The sequence below is a fragment of the Dermacentor albipictus genome, chromosome 7, assembly GCF_038994185.2.
Source record: "Dermacentor albipictus isolate Rhodes 1998 colony chromosome 7, USDA_Dalb.pri_finalv2, whole genome shotgun sequence".
In the NCBI taxonomy this organism is placed as follows: domain Eukaryota; kingdom Metazoa; phylum Arthropoda; class Arachnida; order Ixodida; family Ixodidae; genus Dermacentor; species Dermacentor albipictus.
The window spans coordinates 68,816,901-68,836,892 of record NC_091827.1 but is presented as its reverse complement, the minus strand read 5'-3'; the positions used below and the strand labels follow the sequence as shown (position 1 = coordinate 68,836,892).

Genomic DNA, 19,992 nt, shown 5'->3' with positions numbered 1-19,992 from the left:
GACGGCCATTTGAATTCTCACATTGCTCAATTGAGCGAGCGGTGATACGTACCTTTTAAAAGGGTGACACCGGCCTGAAACGAGGCCTAAGCGTGCGTATGAAGGCTTGCTGCTCGGTAGAACTGAGAGAGAGAGAGAAACAAGCTTTAATGACATGCTGGATCGGTAGAATTGAGGTATGCACTCGAGTCACCGGTGCCCGTATGAGGATATGGAGTTAAGCTCATTGATGGCAAAAGCTTGACTGTATATGTGTGGGGCGTCTGAAAAATGGTCGCGTATTTTATCCTTTCTGTGGTGTAGTTCCTTTCGGGTCTTTCAGGGTTACATGACAACGCTTCAGGGATATAAAAAGTGTTTCTAATTTTCCTTAATGCATTCCTTTCCTTCATTTTTTTTCCCGCTTCCCACTTCCCCAGTATGGGGTAGCAAACCAGGTAGAAGCCGGCTTTTCCTCTTTTCCTCTTTTCCGCTTTTCCTCTTTGGCTTTTCCTCGTGACATGACAGGAATGGAGCCGGAGGCATCGGGTAATGAACATGCTTCTTTATTGTTCACAGAACACAAGAAACAAACAAAAAAACGACAAAACAAAACAACCAACACAAATCAACTACGCTGAGCAGCACCTATGTATTTACAGGCATAAGCTGTCCTTCTTCTTTCTGTCGCACTCTCACATAAAAAAAAATCCCCCAAGGACATCGAAGCAATAAATATTCCAGCCGCAACCATCACGTCCTCCTATATGCAAGAAGTGATCACATTTCAATAAAAGGAGCGCACACTTTGCCACTTCCGTCCGGTTGGTTAAACCAATTATCGAATACCTGTCTCGCCTCTCTCTTTCTTTTTCGATTTCAACACGGAGCTTCTGCGGCGGAGATCATCGTAGTTTCGTATGTGAACGTGCCTCAGGCCAAGCAACTTAGTCCTTATTTAGCATCTGCACGCACGTACTATTCACACACGATGACATGCAAAACAGAGCGAGACCGACTTGCCAACGTGCAGGCAGTTGTAAGAGAAAGATGCACCTTTCTTTCTTCCTTCCTTTCTGTCTTTCTTTCTTTTATGTCTAAGCACATACATTAGAAGAAACACGTGCGGAAGAACACAATTTTGCTCTCTACGACATTAAGCGCATCCAAGAAATACGCGTCGTAAACACTTTTGCCTTTTCTTGCTTTGTACTGGCTATAACGCTCAATTGCTTCACTTTAGCTATTTTTTCTTCTACTTGATTGTGTTTGATTAGTGCTCCTTTTCCCAGAATCTAGAAAAAAAAAACAGGTGACCTCGTTTCTTTCATCTTGTGATATTCGAACTGAATCTGTGCTCGACAGGTTTTTCATAATCTTAGTTCCTTTCATCGTCAGCTCATTTTTATAAACAAGGTTTATTCCTCCTCCGCTTATTCCTTAACATGTGCTCACGGGTGTACCATAAGATTGCGCAGCATATTTGGAACTCGATGTAAGGTTTACTAAGTAAGTTTATAAGCAACGTTTTTTTTTTCAACTAGCAGAATAATTCCTTGACGCCCCCCTTCCTCCTCCTCCCAACAGCTTAGCTGTGGAAGTAGTATAAAGCTGCTAGTGTCTGTCTATGGGCCCCAAGATGAGTTGGCAAAGCGCACTCCGCAGAGTCTCGGAGGCCATGGTTGGTTTATGCCATGTAGTTTCCTACAAACATTACCATAGGAAATTCTGGCGCTAGTGTCTACGAGAGCAGCAAACGTGGTGGATCAGCCCAACGCTGTTATATTATCTGTTATTTCAGCCAGCGTTAGAATGAGGGTTAGTGGATTTGTTTAAACTGTGTCCTCTTCGCTTCGAATGACTTTGTGACTTAGTAAATTGATAACCTGCAACAACATGTCGCGTTGCAAACGCGACGATTCGCCATGGTTATGCAAGTACGCGGAGTCTTCGTGCCTTCTGCGTATCCGAAAGCAGGATTGCTTCGGTATTCGTGCCGATAAAAAGCAGATGCAGCGTAGTAAACAAAGGCGCAAGAAAGTCTCAAGCCACAAGCACGAATAAAAGACAAATTCCAAGTACTATTAATTCCCACGCTAGCTGCCCGATTACAGCGCCAGAGTTCTCTCTAGTAATCTTGGCAGGAAACTAGTGCTCTGTGCATGCCTTCGAGATCGGGTGTCGGAAGTTGTGGTTTGTGCTACCACCTCTCCCGGCACTCCTACTTCTGGCAGGTTGTCATAGTTGCTCCAGTGTGGGCTTATTGGCTCAGTAGAAACGAAAATAGTATGCCAGATAGCTTACACGTCGACGAATGAGTTTCACCTGAGTAGACTCACTGTTTTGTCATAGAAAAATAGGAGCCTCCTTACCCATTTGTCGTGACAGTTTGTCGTTATTCGATTGGGTGGGAAAAAAGAGGAGGCGCGTAGAGTGTGCCTCAGTTCGAACGGAAGTGTAAAAAGTGCGGCACCATTATAGTCCTGCCGTGAATTTAGAAAATCTGCCACAAACCTGTTAGGTACCCGAGCGATTGTGAGAATAAAAATAGGCGAGCGTTCAGAGAAAACGGATAATTAACTGTCGCTTTGACGATTGTTTCAGATGTAAGAAAAAGCAACTATGGCGTGACGTACTCAGTGACGTACCCTTAAGACCTTCAAATGAGGACGTTCAAAAGGACGTTCACATGAGGTAGAGTCTCAAGAAAGAAGAAAGAAAAGAGCAAAATCCAGTTTTTTCTGAAAGCGATACCGGACAGACGATACTGAAGTTATTTGTTTCCAGTGGATGAACGTTTGGCGTGATCTCCTCCAGGATGACATCAGTGCTTTTTACCCAGCAATACTAAGATTTCTGTGTGGTCTTCAGCAGGTTCTGGCAATCTTGAATGAAGCGCACGTTCACTTCGAGTTACGTGTCCTTGCATCTGGCGCTCCACGGCTTTACACTACGCGCGCCATGTGATATATACATACACAGTGCGGCAACGCGGACTTCACGTCTACGCACGAGACTTCATCGCGGAGGCGCCTTAGATTTGACGAAGCACCAGCCCCAAGTCACATGGCATGCTCACATGACCGGTTGTATACGCTTGTGTGGCGCCTCTATAGCAATCACAGGCATTTATGCCACCTTTTCACTATGCAATGCGTGCGTGCGTGCGTATGTATGTATGTATGTATGTATGTATGTATGTATGTATGTATGTATGTATGTATGTATGTATGTATGTATGTATGTATGTATGTATGTATGTATGTATGTATGTATGTATGTATGTATGTATGTATGTATGTATGTATGTATGTATGTATGTATGTATGTATGTATGTATGTATGTATGTATGTATGTATGTATGTATGTATGTATGTATGTATGTATGTATGTATGTATGTATGTATGTATGTATGTATGTATGTATGTATGTATGTATGTATGTATGTATGTATGTATGTATGTATGTATGTATGTATGTATGTATGTATGTATGTGCGACAAGCACGACACATCTGATTAGTTGGAGCACTACAATGGTATAGATCTCACCGCAATAGATCATCTCAGCGATAACGTGTTCGACTTTTACCAGCACTGGTGTCGGCATTCACAGACTAGCTGAACTCCACGTATGTACAAAAACAGTCGCCACAAAATAACAGCAACAAAATAAGTGAGCACAATCCACGAACGATTCGCCACACAAAGTCTCGAGCACAATCACAACAATGATGAAAGCACGAAAAGCATCTACACGGACTAGCTAGCAACGCTGCACAAAAGGCTGATCGCGTTCTTTTTTTTCAATTTCACCGTTCAACTATCATTGATGCATCATGAATTACCTCAGGCTGCGCATGGTGCTGCTATTTTAGTTTGGCACATTTTGCGTTTTGTTTTAACGCTGCCCAGAAACGTAGGGTCGTGTTAAGCCTAAAACATGGCTCGAAGTTGTCTTGCTCAAAAAATTAACAATGACATTATCCTTCCGCAAGTGGCACTTAATATGGAGAAACGGATCTATTAGAAACCCACAGTTCACATAACATCATTTAAAAGAGTCCAAATTCAACGGCATGTAATGCTTTTCACACCACCAACATCATGCGAATTTCCACAGTATGCAAGATACCTCGATATGTTTAGAAAAAAAAACATTGATACGAAAATACATTTCGTGGTGAGTGTTCTTGTTTTAAATAATCATTCTAGAGTGACAATGCAGAAACGCTCATTCAAAAAGAACACCAAAGCAGTCTTATCTCGTACTCAAAAACAAGAAAGATAGGAACCTACAGGTCAATATTTTGTACACCCCATCTGTTTGACAGGGTTTCGTTTCATTTACGCAATGAAGACGCCATGACTTCACTTTGACGGCGTGACAAACCTAACACTGCTGCGTTCCTGGGCACACTTGATCCTGTGGTCATTCTCAGTTCAACGAAGAAAATAAGTGCAGACGGCATATGGCGAACGGCTCGTTCGAATCGAAACACCTGTAGCACCCGGAAGTAAAATCTCAGCACCCTGTCGATGAGGACTCTGCGAACCTGTCGCAACTTTGATCGCGTTCTGCACAAGGTAGAGCCGCTGCGCTTAGCTAGGGACCCGTTGAGACAGCTAGCCCGTCTGGTTTGTGTGTTGAGAAGTTCGCGAGTGTTGTAATGGCACAGGGAAAGGGCAGGCATAAAAACCACACTCCAGGAACTCGTGGTTTACGAAACAAGTGGTAGCGATGAAAAGGAGATCAGGGTGCTAAGTTAATATTTACGTGAGAGGCGCGGTAAGACAAAGTATTACCATTCGGTAACAAGTTCAGACAGTACGAGTCTTTTTCACCTCAGCTTGTTAACGAACGCGGCGTGGATTGGCAGACCACTACCAGCGACGTTTTGTGCGGGAAAAGTGCCCTGCATCCGCTGCAGCTGCATGCTTCAGCATTGTCGGAGGTGGCGTGTGAAAACTGAAGGAACGACACGTCATGTTCCCAATGAGGTACACGTCATAACTTGACGTCATGACGACGTGCTGAAGCGCAGCAGTGGTGGTGTTGTTGATCATGCAACAGGTGGCTTTAGCCTTGAAAACTAGGCCAGTGTTTGCTGCTCCTGCAACGTCTCTTTCATACGGCGCAAAGTTTATCACCGCACTCTGAATGTAGAAATACCGTGCTTTCTATAGTCTTCTGATAACAGCTTGTGGTATGATAGTTCCTTCTCAATGCCCAAGTCGTGCCAACCCAGTACAGTTATCATAGCCAAATTTCAGTCTTCGTCTGCTCGTCGAGCATACGACAAAGTTAAGAGTGGGTCACTTCTGTTGTATTCGCCTAAATGGTGCCAAGATTTTAGGCTCTTGTAAAAGCATGTCTAATAATAATAACCAAGAAAACTTGGATAAACTATTGTAAAAAAAAGCGATGCTCTGTTTGAATGAATATTGCGGAGGGCACATGCAGTCATAAACACTGACAGCGTTTTTGGAGCAAGGAAACGAACCATAACAAGAATGAGACTTGTATAGTGTCGGTATTTGAATCCATAGCTCCTCACATTTCCTATATTATGCATGCTGTATTTGGTATTTTCTCGAGAAATAATGCAAAGGACTTTCAAACGACATTCCTATTATGCGGGACCCCTATTGAGGCCCCTATTCAAACAAATTTTGGTGACAGCCTTAAACTGATGTCGTGCATTTAATTATTTCACGGTGTGGCTGCTACAGATATATATATTAAAACATATTTAATAAGGCAACACCGGCGCAATTTTTCCAGGGCGCAATGGCGGTAATTTCACCCACAAGCTTTGCTGGAGGCAATAATTACACTTGCAACGCTCACTTCAACTTCTCCAATTACTATCGGACGTTTAAAACTACAGCGCTAACGCTGCAAGTAACACGCATGTATCCAAGTATTAGTCGAGAGAAAACTTTACTTAGCTGACTATTAATTGGCGTCATGATAGGAAATTTGGCGTCTTCACGTAACCGAAAAGAGCGACAAACAGCAGAAAAAAATACAATCAGGGAACACAATAAGAGAAGGTCTGTAACAAGTCAAATGAACTTTGACTTGAGCGTGTTTTCCACGTTATCTTATGTGGTGGTTACCTCGGTAAAGTAATACCACGGCTGGCACTCTTACTGTGACAAGTTTATGCATAGCTGTTTTCCATAAGAAAGCACGTCAAAACTGGGAATTTGAAATCTTAATCGTAGAGATGGGATGGTTTGGTGGAGCATACCAAGGCTGCCCTGACACCGTCTTCTTCCGCGTTTGCTGTGACACTTCGACATAAACAACGTGCAATAATGAAAAAAAAAACAGAAGCAGGACAAACAAGTTGAACTCAACGTGAAAGATGGGAATGACGCTCTACTGGCTTTTCTTTTTTTAATTTCTAAACATAAATGAAAGTGACATCACGAGCTCGTGCCGCAAGGTGTGGCGACGGGGTTCGCGGTCACGCGTGACTAGTACGGCGTAATGCTTTTTAAGCGCGCGCGAGTTGAACATCAGGTACTATGAACTTTCTTTCCGTGTCACCAACTGGCTAACGCATTATAACGACTCAAAATCTCAAGTGAAGGGACAACACTTGAAAGCAGGGACCAACATCTTGCGCTTTCGTTTTATGTTCTGACGAAGAAAGCGAGACTCAACATAATAACGCTGAGAGTCACGCTGGACAGTCATGCCAGAAGTAACGTAACCGGCAACAACTTTTTTTACAACACGTTCGGACAAAGAGAAACGATGTGGAATAAGCTCCAGCGTGCTGCAATCGTCGCAACTGAGTGACACTAAAGTCCATCACCGATTGACCTACAATGCATCTTTGACTGAAGCAAAGCAATACGTAGATAGCCCTGAGATCATAAATGGCGACTTGCTCTAAACAACTTTGCTGAACTGCAAACAAAGCTGACATTACTCACACTATCTGTGAGGATGGGACAAACAAGAAGGGAGCCAAGCAATTGACTTGACATACAATTTCAGGATGTATTAACGTAAGCACAGGTTTGAATCACCTTTGTTCGCTGGTAACCGCCAACAAAAGAATTATAAATAAGTATTCACACTGAGATCCTTTTCTTGAACAGCCGGTCTCGTAAACCGCAGTGACGCCCCTAGCGTCCGGTTCAGCTTTCTAACAAGCAAGAACTATGAAAGCTGCAAGAGATTATCGGACTGTGAATTGAGGGGTCGAGTCAGAGTAAGTGTTTACACTCATAAAATTATCACAAGGACCACCCACTCGTAACAGCGACTACCGAAAAGAAGGATCGTCGAAGCATCTGAAACGAGTGAACATGAACATATATGCTATGAACGAGACCCTGATGGGCCATCGTTGGGACACTCTTGCGAGCAGGTCCAGCCATGTCTGTGAACCATGTCACGAAGCCTGGTAACGTAGGCAGCAGCCTTTTGTTAGGCAATGTCCCGAACAACACGCTCCCGACAAGCTACTACGAATGGACGCATTCGTGTGGAGGACCTCAGCTGCAGCGTGCACACTGTAGACTCGCTGCTCAAGTTTCTAGTGGGAACGAACCTAGTGGTCCGGGTTTAGTTCCCATGCCCTACAATCCTTACAAAGCTTTACTCTTTCCCTCCACCACAAACTACAACAGGGTAGAAGAGCGGTCGTATCCTGTCACTGAAATAGGCTGGCAATCCAGTCAACGCAGGCACGCTAAAGCGTTCGGGGACTATAACTCAAGGTTTGTTCGTGTCTGTATGGACGACGTTGCTTTATAGGGCTTCTCACTACGTCACTCTGAGGCATCTACTCCAGTAAAATTTGAAGAGGATACGAAAAACAGGACGACTAGGACTTCTCTCTGAGATCCGGCATCTTAGGATATCGTTCACGTTGGGTTCTGTTCACTCAATCACAAGGAAATGAAGACCATATACACATACAACGATGAACACTAACCATTTCTGCTCTAGTCGTTAGGGGAAACGACATGTAAACGTGCACCGACATGACTTTGAAGTTGAATTGGCCCGCATTATAAAAAAGTCTTGCTTTGTCAGTTTGCTGCCCCTCATTTCTTGCCCGAGCTCGGCTCAGAGGAACTCTGAGCGCCGGCATGAAACCCACAGGCATCGCTATCCATGCAAAACTGGTCTCACGAGGTGTAAATGCGAACTGACCTGCTTCATCTGCATTTTTAGGCTTCAGCATTCGCGAACCAAGTTCCAAGCAAATGAATGACGCGCTGCTAGTGCCATTCCTAACCATCTCCTTTCTGAAAAAAAAAACAACTGCACAAGCATCGAAACATTGTGCAGAACTCGTGCCAGTCATACTTATTCATAAAATAAAGGCATGGAAAATTTCAGATCTAACCAATCTCCAGATCATACAGCAGTTCTATCGTTCGCACGCATTGTGATAGCGCGGCAAGCCTTTCTTGATTAGACTGTCTCTGTCTTCTTGACACGTCGTAGTTCTGCTGTCTTTTCAATTGTCGGTTGCGATCAAGGGCAGAAAAGCGCAGGCGAGACTCAACAGCAAGGCCAACATCTAGTCCTACTACGGAGGAACCTTTCCGAGAAAACACCAGTTATTCGCACCAAAGTTCAAGCGAACATGGCAAGCGGAACGGCCTCCCCTAGTCCGCCACCCCGTGTCCCAAAGTCAACTTCCTTGACATACTTTCTGACATTTCACAAAGTTAAACAAGGAACTTGCCCTCTTTTGCAATGTCATGTCCCAAGCAGAAGGACACGTTGCAAGGCCGCCAGCCCCTTCACCTGTGTCGTGTAAAGAAAGGGCGGCAATATTTCGGCGAGCGCCGCGTACATCTCCCTCACATTTAAGGGAAGCGGTGAAAGGCGCGCCAGACCATCTGTCCAGCACGTCCGTTACGTTTTTTTTTGTCTCTCGACCTACGGAGGCCCCGAAACTAACAGTTGAGCGCCACGTTGGAATACGGCTGCTGCAGGGGTGCCCGGATGGGTAGCTCGTCCGGTGGTGTCGTGGTGAAGCTCGTCTCCCACGTTGTCGTCTTGTCAGGCGCGGAGGGCTTGACGCTCGCCTGGTTGCCGTTTCCGCCGAGCAGCTTGTCCATGGAGTCGAGCGACGAAGAGGCGGACTGGAGCTCCGTTCGTTCCGTGCTCAGCGAGTAGTTCGACGACGGCATTGGGATGAGGTAGTCCTCGGAGCCGGGAGACTGGACCTCGGATCTCTCGGACCGGTAGACCTGCGCGGAGGCACACGTGTGAGACTCAGTAGGAGAAGCGTTGCCGGACGGGTTAGCTGCTCAGAAGGCGTTGCATTCGGAACTTTCGATTACTGCTGCGTACAGAAATGCTTTGCTGAAGCACACTTTTACAAAACCTACTGGTGCTGAATTCTGATGTACTGCCTTCGTATGCTGAGTACAGTCGCTACCATGTAACAACTCTACAATAGAATGGGCAAGTTGTAACTTTACCTAACTTGCAATGTGTTCGAGAATTACAAGCCCATCGTGGCCTTCTTTTAAATATGCGAGTAGAATTGCTCATGTTACGAGCAAAGCAATAATTCGAGTATTTATTGGCTAGAACTTTTGCAGCGACCAATTGTCAAGGAGTTCTAAGACTTAGGTATCATGGTCCTAGAACTAAGACCATGATACCTCAGCATTAGTTTGATATAGTCTAAAAAGGAAATTAGGAAGCACTTAGGAAGCAAATGTTCACGGCAACATGACGCGACATGATGCTGATTATTTTATCAAAGTATTCAAAAGGGCTGATCTTTATGATCAGCTTGCATCCTAGCGGAAGGTAGTACAACAGCAGCGGACGGTTTTGTAGTTATCACTGCTCAAGCTATGGTGTCATTCAACAAAGTTGGACACTCGAAAGGTTTGCAAGGGAATTCATGAACTGCTGTAACAATGCCCACGTGCATGTTATGCGTGACCAGTGCTTGTAATCGATCTCTGAGTAGCCGAAATTGGCTCGGTTCTGTCTAATCAACCATTACAATACTTGGCGAGAAACGTACGAAAATGACCCAGGTGGAACGCACAACGCGGGCAGCTATGTTTTTGGAGCATATCCGTTTTCTCGAGGCATATAACTTCACAATGCTTCTTGGTTCGGCGTGCAACGTGATTCACGAAGCTGCTTAACGACATTGCTGCCAAACATAGGCGTATTCGAAATATACTATACAAGCAATATTAAGCACACCTTCTCCAACTAGGGGTGCTGGGCGACGCTACATTATAAAAGGCAAGTTGTGAATTGCTTCGAACTAATTTGGACTCCTCTTTTTGGTTGTAGGCCCACGAACTGTAGGAACACGAGTTTCTGCATTTTGCACCATAAAGTAGGCCACCAAGCACAGATGCAATCTTTGTAATGTCTTCCTCATCACCACCTGCACGAACGTCGCTGAACTACCCTTGTGTAGAACTTTGTTGAAGGTGTATAGTATAGCTTGTATGAGAGGAGAAGCATCATTAATCGTGCTGGTTGACAACTGCTTGAGAATTAATTAGTTCCCTCAAACATTTCTAATAAAGACGTAAAGACAGGCGGTGCCTTCATTGCTTCAGAGCTGCTATGGCTACTGCTTACTACTTTCGAATGCATATTCGATAATTGCACGAAAAAAAGCACGCACACAGTCAAGCTGCAAAAGTTCAAGGGAAATTGGGTGTCAAAGCACCTTCAGTAGTAGTGACTTTCTTTCAATACCCGACTGGACACTCAGAAGGCCTATAAAGCGCTCACCAACTCAGTGCCAAACAAAAAAAGCTATGGGTGGCGTCAGTGCACCAGAGTTGATAACAGGAGAAAGGAGTGCCTTCACTGTCCATGCATGATCATCCTCCGCGCGACACCAGACTGAATAAGAAGGCGACGTAAGGACTAGCATATCACAATGGGCAAGCCCTCCTCCTTCCTTTGGAGCACGCAGTTGTCTCTCGTTACTCAGTGGCTGACACGAAACCCCGCATTCGCCACAACTACACCAAGTTTGGTGAGAAGTGTAGGTGCTGCTCGTGTGCTCACGACAAGGCGAGCATAACGCTGTTTAGGACAACCGTTGCTGAGTTCGTGCCCTACTACCCGAATTTACTTTTTCGGCAGCAAAAAAAAAAAAGCGATATCAACTCCTTTTTAATCCACAGTGACAATGATAATTCACAGTGACGAGTGAGGTGGGCGAATGAGATTAAGTTTGCAGGGTCAACTTGGCCACAATTAGTACATGACCGGGGTAGTTGGAGAAGTATGGAGAGGCCTTTGCCCTGCCGTGGGCGTAACCAGGCTGCTGCTGCTGCTGCTGCTGCTGCTGCTGATGATGATGACAATGTTAATCTAAGGACTACATATAGCTTACGAAGACTAGCACTGGTGCAGGTAAAAGGTGTGCGAGTATCGAGACAAAGAACACTTGCGATTCATTTCCACCTCCCCGATTCACTCATGAGACGTCGACTTTGATTGACCAATTCCGCTTGACGTCCCAAAGTTTCGCAGTGGCCAATGAGTCATTTCATGAGCTCCCGATAAAGTTTGAACATCTGGGTCTCTTAAGGTGCACATAAACCCAAGTGCACGAGTGGTCTTATTGAGTTCCAACCCCTCCCCCCTCCCCCTCGGTATGCAGCTGCAGTGGAAAGAAATCCTGCCCGAGATCTCGGGCTTAGTGGCTGAATTCCGTAGCCACTGAAACGCCGCTATGGGTGAGAATGGTTTTCGAAGAGAATCGAGACTGTATGTCAGAGATCCTTTCAAATTTCTGTGGAATTTTCTTGTGGACAACGATGTGATAAATTTCACTTTAATAGAATTATATATGCTGTTCTTGCTTAAGTTCTCAGAACATGTTAACGCTTCTGTTGTCTTTGTACTCTTAATCTTTGAGCTAGGATGCAGGATTTATTCTGGTTTGCATACTGAGCGCGCATTCCATACTAGCGTCGTAAATGCATTCTGCGTATGTTTTCTTTATTTTTTCTATCTTTCCACTTTTCTTTGTAATACATATACTTCTGGCATTTTACCACTCCTAGTTTTATTCTCGTTTTCGTTAAACGTCTGAGAAAGCCGGTCGGTTCAGTGGCTAAATATGTTACCACATGTAGCATTTAAGACGCACACGCGCAATACGGAAGTCCCTGCCGACAGCTCGTGTGGCGCACCTGGAGGCAGACGTTGTCGGCGTTGGGCGGCCTCATGACCGTAGCGTCGCGTTCCATGGAGGGAGGCCGGTGGAAGACCGGCAGCGGCGCCGACACCACGTCCGGGTCCTGTATGCAGTAACCCAGCCGTTCGAGAATGGTGCCGAACGAAGGACGTTCCTCTGGCGTTGCGTGCCAGCACTGCGTCATCACGTGGTACACAGGTCCCGGGCAGTTCGCCGGGGGCTCCAGGCGACCACCCGATGTCACCTGCGTCGACGCATGACGTAAGTTCGTTATTTGTGCTCGTCTTCGTATACCTTTCCACAAGAGTTACCATTACCGCTCATAATACGCAAAATTCATCTTCGTTTGTTAATGCGACTAGATTAGGGTACTTCATGCACTTTCTGGAGGCTGCATGCCCCGTCTGCGTGTCTATCTTGCGATGTCTCTAAACGTTTTCCCACCGACTCAGGTCACTGGATTGTCTGTGATCCAATGATTAAAGGTTCAGACTAATCTGATGAGGAGAACCGGGTTCTAAACGAGTCGTCGGACTAACATGGATCACGCGTATGTGACATTGCATATATGCCGCTCTTCAATCAGCCATTTTCAACCTAACTTGGAAAACTGGATATGGGAAAGAAGGTATGTTCCGCACTTCAATGAACCTCTTCGACGCCAGCTTGGGTCATTGGGCATGTGTCACTGTTCAGTAACATAAAAATTTAAATTTCTTCGGTGCTGCGCGGAGTCGAACCCGCATCATTTATATAGATTCGACCCCACCCAGTACAGAATATACACATCTTCCGTATTTGGCCAGTGGTCTTTTAAAAATTCCTGTCCACAAACTACTCGTCTAATCGAGAGCAAACATCACTCACAGGGTAGCATATTGTAGTCTAAGTTGTATGTATTAAAACATCGGTACTTGCCTGCATTTTGTAGAATGAAGCAGAAACTGCTTTTGGGCTACGAGCACAAATTTTGCAGACGGGAGCCAAGCTGCTGATCTGACAGGTTGCGCAATCTGGCGGACGGCGAGGAAAACAACTCGGCTCGGAGGATAGGAGAGAAGCGCGCTTGCTTCAGAGATGCAGCAGATGCAGTTCGTCTGCAACTCTTTCTTGCGACAATCATTTCGACGGGCAGACGAACTGCATCCGTTGCATCTTCGAAGCAAGCGCGCCTCTCTCCTATCCCACGAGCCGAGAAGTTGCTTTTTTCGCCGTCTGCCAGATGGCGCAGCCTGCCGAATCAACAGCTTGGCTCCCGCCTACAAAATCTGTTCGTAGCCCTCGGTATGATGTCCAACGCCTCTCTCTGCGGGCAACTTTACGCCGACTGGACTCGAGACCGTTCACCGAGTCAAAGGTACTCGGACCGTGGCCACACCCGTCACTGGCTCGAAAAGCGATTCGTGCACTAGTGCAGTACTTGAAGTGCACCGGCTTAAGAGACCGTTTATAGTGTCCTTGTGTATGGTGTCCCTCAAACACGTACTCAGTGCTTACTCTCTCCCTTTCTTCCTCTTTCTATCCCCCTTTCCCTCACCCCCAGTGTAGGATAGCAAACCGGATGCTGTTCTGGTTGACCGCCCTGCCTTTTCTATCCTTGATTTCTCTCTCTCTCTCTCTGTTCGTAGCCCAAAGCAGTTTCTGCTCCATTCTACGAAATTCAGGCAAGCACCGATGTTTAAATACACCTCAAACAACTTAGACTACAATATGCTACCCTGTGATCGATGTTTGCTCTCGATTAGACGAGTAGTGCGTGGACAGGAATTTTTTAAAGACCACCGGCCAATACTGAAGACGTTGTGTGTATGTATATATATATATATATATATATATATATATATATATATATATATATATATATATTGTTACAAGCACGGGGAAAAGGGGTTTATTGAGGCGTGCGAGAGCAGGAACGGCAGGCTACGAAGAACAGGAATGGCCGCTGCACACTCTTCGTTCTCCTCTTCCCTTCTCTTCTTGATTCCCGCGTCCCTTTGACGCGCTTGGACGTAACATACCTCCCCTCGCAGACAAAGCCCCCTGGGCGAGTCAACTAGCTTGTCGTGGCGTACATGATTTCAACCTTGCGACATGCGCGACTTGTGTCCTAGCAGAACGTCTACCAGTGTTCGTGAGGCGCGCGAGAGTATAGTTCACTTCGCTGACTTTGTCGATGACAACATACGGTCCATCGTAGTTTGCCAGCAGCTTTTGACACAAACCGCGCTTCCTTGTGGGAGTCCAAAGCCAAACGAGATCACCAGGGTTATATGTAACAGGCCGATGTCGTGCGTCGTAGCGGGCTTTGGAGTTTTCTTGTGATGCCAAAGTCCGAAGACGCGCAAGTCTCCGAGCCTCTTCAGCGAGGCACAGCGTATCGGCGACCGTAGGATTGTCGTGGTGGTAAAAAGGGAGGACGGTGTCCAGCGTATACTGGGGCGGCCGAGCATATAGAAGGAAGAAGGGGCTGTAGCCGGTTGTCTCGTGCTTGGCGGTGTTGTATGCGTAAGTAATAAACGGTAGAACTTCATCCCAATTCTTGTGATCGGACGCAACATACATGGAAAGCATATTTGTGATCGTTCGATTAGTGCGCTCAGTGAGGCCATTCGTTTGCGGATGATACGGCGTCGAGTGCCTGAGGTGCGAGTTACACAAACGCACAAGCTCTTCCACTATATCCGCCGTGAATTGACGTCCCCGGTCGCTTATGATAACGCCAGGTGGTCCATGTCGTAGAACAATAGCGTGAAGTAAGAAAAGCGACACTTCGGTGGCAGTTGCTGATGGTATAGCCGCCGTCTCGCAATAGCGTGTGAAATAGTCGGCGCAGACAATTATCCAGCGGTTCCCTTTAGATGACTTTGGAAAAGGGCCTAACAGATCAATTCCAACTTGCCGAAAGGGTGAGCTGGAAGGCGGCACAGATTGAAGGAGACCAGATGGGGCAGTGGTTGGGCGTTTCCGACGTTGGCACTGTATGCAGCTGGCGACATAAAAGTCAACCGAATGTCGCATCCGGGGCCAGTAAAAGCGTTCTTGAATGCGATAAAGTGTGCGCACAGTGCCTAAGTGCCCGGAGGTAGGGTCATCGTGCATAGCCTGAAGGATTGCTGGCCGGAGACGCTCCGGCACCACTAGAAGGAAGCGTGCACCCGTGCTTGAGTAGTTCCTTTTGTACAGGAGCCCGTCACGTACACAGTAGCTGCTTGTTGCACTTGAATGGGCAGAAGTAAAGAGTGGCTCCAATTTAGTGTCTGTCCGTTGTTCCGTTTTGAACGCATCAATATCTGGAAAAGCGGGTGTCACAGAAGCGACGAGATGATCAAAATCGTCTGCGTCGCAGTCCGTCGTGGCAAGCGGCATACGGGAAAGGCAGTCTGCGTCAGCGTGTTTTCGGCCACTCTTGTAGGAAACAGTGAAGTTATATTCCTGCAACCTCAAAGCCCAGCGCGCAAGGCGACCACAAGGGTCGCGAAGGTTGACAAGCCAGCACAGGGAATGGTGGTCTGTGACGACTTGGAATGGGCGTCCGTACAAGTACGAGCGAAATCGCTGAACCGCAAAGATTACAGCGAGGCATTCTTGCTCTGTGACCGTGTAATTCCGTTCAGGTTTGCTTAATGAGCGGCTTGCATAAGCAATCACGTGCTGACGGTCGTCATAGCGTTGGACCAAGACGGCACCCAGACCGACGCCACTAGCATCTGTGTGGATTTCTGTCGGCGCAGTAGGATTGAAGTGGCGAAGGATAGGTCGGGAGGTCAGCAGGAACTTCAATTGACGAAATGCAGAATCGCACTCGGGTGTCCACTCAAACCGGGCGTCTTTATGTAGCAGATTTGTCAGAGGATAAGCGACGTCAGCAAAACCAGGAATAAATCGGCGAAAGTAAGAGCAAAGACCCAGAAAACTACGAAGTTGCTTCACTGACTGCGGTGCACTGAATGCCTCGACAGCTGCCGTCTTGAGGGGATCAGGCCGGATACCGTCTTTGTCAACAAGATGACCCAGCACAAGGGTTTGACGGTCACCAAAGTTACATTTCTTGGAGTTCAGAACCAGGCCAGCGTTTTTGATGCAGTCGAGGACAATATCCAGGCGCGTATTGTGCTCATTGAATGTGCGCCCGAATATAACAACGTCGTCAAGATAGCACATACAGATGTTCCACTTTAACCCACGCAGAATTGTGTCCATGAACCTTTCAAAGGTTGCTGGAGCGTTGCACAACCCAAATGGCATCACATTGAATTCGAATAATCCATCCGGGGTTATGAAGGCTGTTTTCTCCTTGTCTGCCGGGTGTATCGGGATTTGCCAATATCCTGAGCGCAGGTCCACTGAAGAAAAATAAGAGGCCGAATGCAGGCAATCAATTGCATCATCAATCCGGGGCAGTGGGTAGACATCCTTCTTAGTCACGGCGTTTAATCTTCGATAATCGACGCAAAATCTCCAGCTACCGTCTTTCTTTCTGACAAGTATGACCGGAGCTGCCCAAGGACTCGAGGACTCTTGTATTATTCCATTTTTCATCATGTCACTCACTTGTTCCCCGATTATCTTCCGCTCGTTAGGCGACACGCGATAAGGCTTTTGCCTGATCGGGCGCGCAGATCCCGTATCAATAGTATGGCGTGTTCGTGACTCGGGAATCGAGAACGCTTTGTCCGGCTGCGCAAAGTCAAACACTGACAGATGCTTAGAAAGCGTATCCACCAAGGTATGGCGCTCCCTTGTGCTGAGTGACTTGTTTATCATAGACAGAAGCTTTTTGTCTGAAACGTGGCGAAGGTCAGCAGGTTCACACGGTGTATCTGTTAGTACGACTACGGACGAAGACGTGTATTCTGTAAAGTAGGCGAGTTTCAAGCCGTCTGGAAGCAGGACAGGTTCTGCTGAGCAGTTGGCCGTCCACAAGCCAGCACGCCCGTTGCCAATAGAAACCACACAATGAGGGACAAAAACGTTCTTCTTCATACAATTTAGAAGCATCGGCTCTACGGAGGCATCGAAACTGTCTGGAACTTCACCGCGACACACAACCGGCACGCACACAGAGGTGGACGCAGGCACAACAGTATCTGTAGATACACAAAGTTCACCTTGACTGCAAGTCTCCTCTAAGAGACCGGACGAAACATGGCCATCGACGCAAACTTCCCCCGTGCGACAATCGACGGTCGCACCACACTGTCGCAAAAAGTCGATGCCCAAAATCACTTCGTGCGTCGATCGGGGAATAACTACAAACTCTGTCGCGAAAACTCCACCAGCCAAGGATACGTCAGCAGTGCACACACAAACAGGGCGCAACGACTCGCCGCTCACTCCACAAAACGTTGCAGCCTGGTCCCACCGAAATACAACTTTACGCCCCAACCGACCTTTAAAACCGAGACTCATTACGGATACAGTTGCTCCGGTATCCACTAAAGCCATTGTAGAAACACCATCAACAAGTACATGCACTTTGTTCTTAATCATAGCAACTGCAGGGGGCATTTCTGTCGATAGCACGTGTCGAGCGACCTCACCCCCATCGGCCGCGCTAGCTAGTTTTCCGGTTGTGAAGGCGAGGCGGAGCGGCGCACTGGCGATGGAGATTGACGTAAACGTGGCGCACGAGAAGTTGGCGGTGGTGTCAAACTCCTGTCAGATGCCGGCGAGCGGCTCCGGAAGCTTCTCTGCCAGTAATCGTTGCCGGGAGGGACGCCAGCTGACCAAGAGGTGGTGTACGGCTGTGGAGTAGTCCTCGTAGGAGGTGTGGGCCTTGTTGAAGATCCGGATCGACCATTCCACGTTGTTGGGCGACGATTGCAAAACCTCGCTATGTGGCCGGCGACACCGCATTGGAAACACACCGGCAGATGCCTCAAATTGCGATGTTCTTCCAAGTAGTCGCGCATGCTGCTGTCGACTGCATAGACAGCAGGTGGGTGACATTCATCATGGCTAGGCATCGGCCGCTGGGAGGCGTGCGTGTGGCGTGGGCGTTGGTCGTAGTCATGACCTTGATAGCTCATGGTCCCTCTCGTTTGTGGGGTAGACCTATACTCGATGGACGCTGAGTGAACCGTGGGTTGCCATGATGTCGAAACGGCCGTGTTTCTCGTCTCGTGTGGTGAGTACGCGCCAGTGATGCCGGGTGTGCAACGGTACATCTCTTCTTGATGGAGCAACTCTTCGCGAACAATCTGCCGTATAGTGGATGGAAGGTCAACACACGAGCTCGGGTCTACACTTGCCACCGTCGTGACATTAGCCAGGCGACCAAACTTCGGTATTATCCGTCGCATCTTCAGCGTCTCAAAGGTCCTGCAGTGGCGAATGACGTCAGACACGGAATCCAAACTTTCCTTGCCGATCAAAAAATTGTAGACATCTTCGGCTATTCCTTTTAACAAATGTCCAACTTTGTCATCTTCAGACATTTGAAAGTTGACTATTTTACACAGTTTCAGCACTTCTTCAATATAAGTCGTACATGTCTCGCCGGGAATCTGAGCTCTTTGCGAAAGCGTCTGTTCAGCGCGTTTCTTTTTTGCGCTAGAGTCTCCAAAACACGCTCTCATCTCCTCGACGAAAAGCTCCCATGAAGTGAGCGTGTCTTCGTGATTCTCGTACCAGACGAGCGCTGTGTCGGTGAGGGAAAACACTACGTTGGACAATTGTGCGGTCGAGTTCCAACCGTTAGATCGGCTCACCCTTCGGTAGTTCGTGAGCCACTCGTCGACATCTTCTCCGGCTTTTCCTCCGAAAGTGAGTGGCACCCGGTAGTACTGCCACGGAACACCAGGTGTTGGCCTTGAAGCCGCGTCAGATCCTTCGGGAATCTGGCAGGCGTATTCAGGCATGGCAGGTGAGGGTGGCGGAAGTCCGGCAAGTCGACGGCTTCGGCGGAGTTGTAGCAGCGTAGGCTCCGTGGTTACGAGGTGTACCCCGCACCTCCACCAATTTGTTACAAGCACGGGGAAAAGGGGTTTATTGAGGCGTGCGAGAGCAGGAACGGCAGGCTACGAAGAACAGGAATGGCCGCTGCACAGTCTTCGTTCTCCTCTTCCCTTCTCTTCTTGATTCCCGCGTCCCTTTGACGCGCTTGGACGTAACAATATATATATATATATATATATATATATATATATATATATATATATATATATATATATATATATATATATTCGCACAAGTACAACTCGGGCACTTTTCTGTGGCAGCGCTAGATGGCGCAGCATGTCGGAGGGAAGCGCAAGAGCGTAGATCGATTGCACATACCCCTAATACATGATGCGTTTCGGCAGTTGCAATACGGTGTGTCGTTACATTGCTTCATTGCTAATCGCTATAACTCGACAATTATTGTGAGATAGGTCCTGCTGGATTTCTAATGTGATTAGCCCTCTTAAGGTGCTTTGTCCAGTTTATTCGATCTATCTATCTGTCTGTCTGTCTGTCTGTCTGTCTGTCTGTCTGTCTGTCTGTCTGTCTGTCTGTCTGTCTGTCTGTCTGTCTGTCTGTCTGTCTGTCTGTCTGTCTGTCTGTCTGTCTGTCTGTCTGTCTGTCTGTCTGTCTGTCTGTCTGTCTGTCTGTCTGTCTGTCTGTCTGTCTGTCTGTCTGTCTGTCTGTCTGTCTGTCTGTCTGTCTGTCTGTCTGTCTGTCTGTCTGTCTGTCTGTCTGTCTGTCTGTCTGTCTGTCTGTCTGTCTGTCTGTCTGTCTGTCTGTCTGTCTGTCTGTCTGTCTGTCTGTCTGTCTGTCTGTCTGTCTGTCTGTCTGTCTGTCTGTCTGTCTGTCTGTCTGTCTGTCTGTCTGTCTGTCTGTCTG

General features: G+C 47.2%; 1 protein-coding gene across 3 annotated transcripts in view; it reads right to left on the bottom strand.

The window, feature by feature from the left end:
- Positions 1-3,346: 3,346 nt before the first annotated feature.
- LOC139048013 (leukocyte tyrosine kinase receptor-like) overlaps positions 3,347-19,992 on the bottom strand; it is a 178,500-nt gene continuing 161,854 nt past the window's right edge. For 2 of the 3 annotated variants that reach the window (XM_070522340.1, XM_070522341.1), the window contains exons 25-26: positions 12,161-12,409; positions 3,347-9,214 (exon numbers count right to left, since the gene is read on the bottom strand). In XM_070522340.1, the coding sequence (XP_070378441.1) occupies positions 8,918-9,214; positions 12,161-12,409 (546 nt within the window). In that variant the 3' untranslated portion in view covers positions 3,347-8,917. Of the gene's footprint in view, positions 9,215-12,160; positions 12,410-19,992 lie in introns of those variants that run through there. The other variant, XM_070522342.1, reaches the window with a different exon arrangement.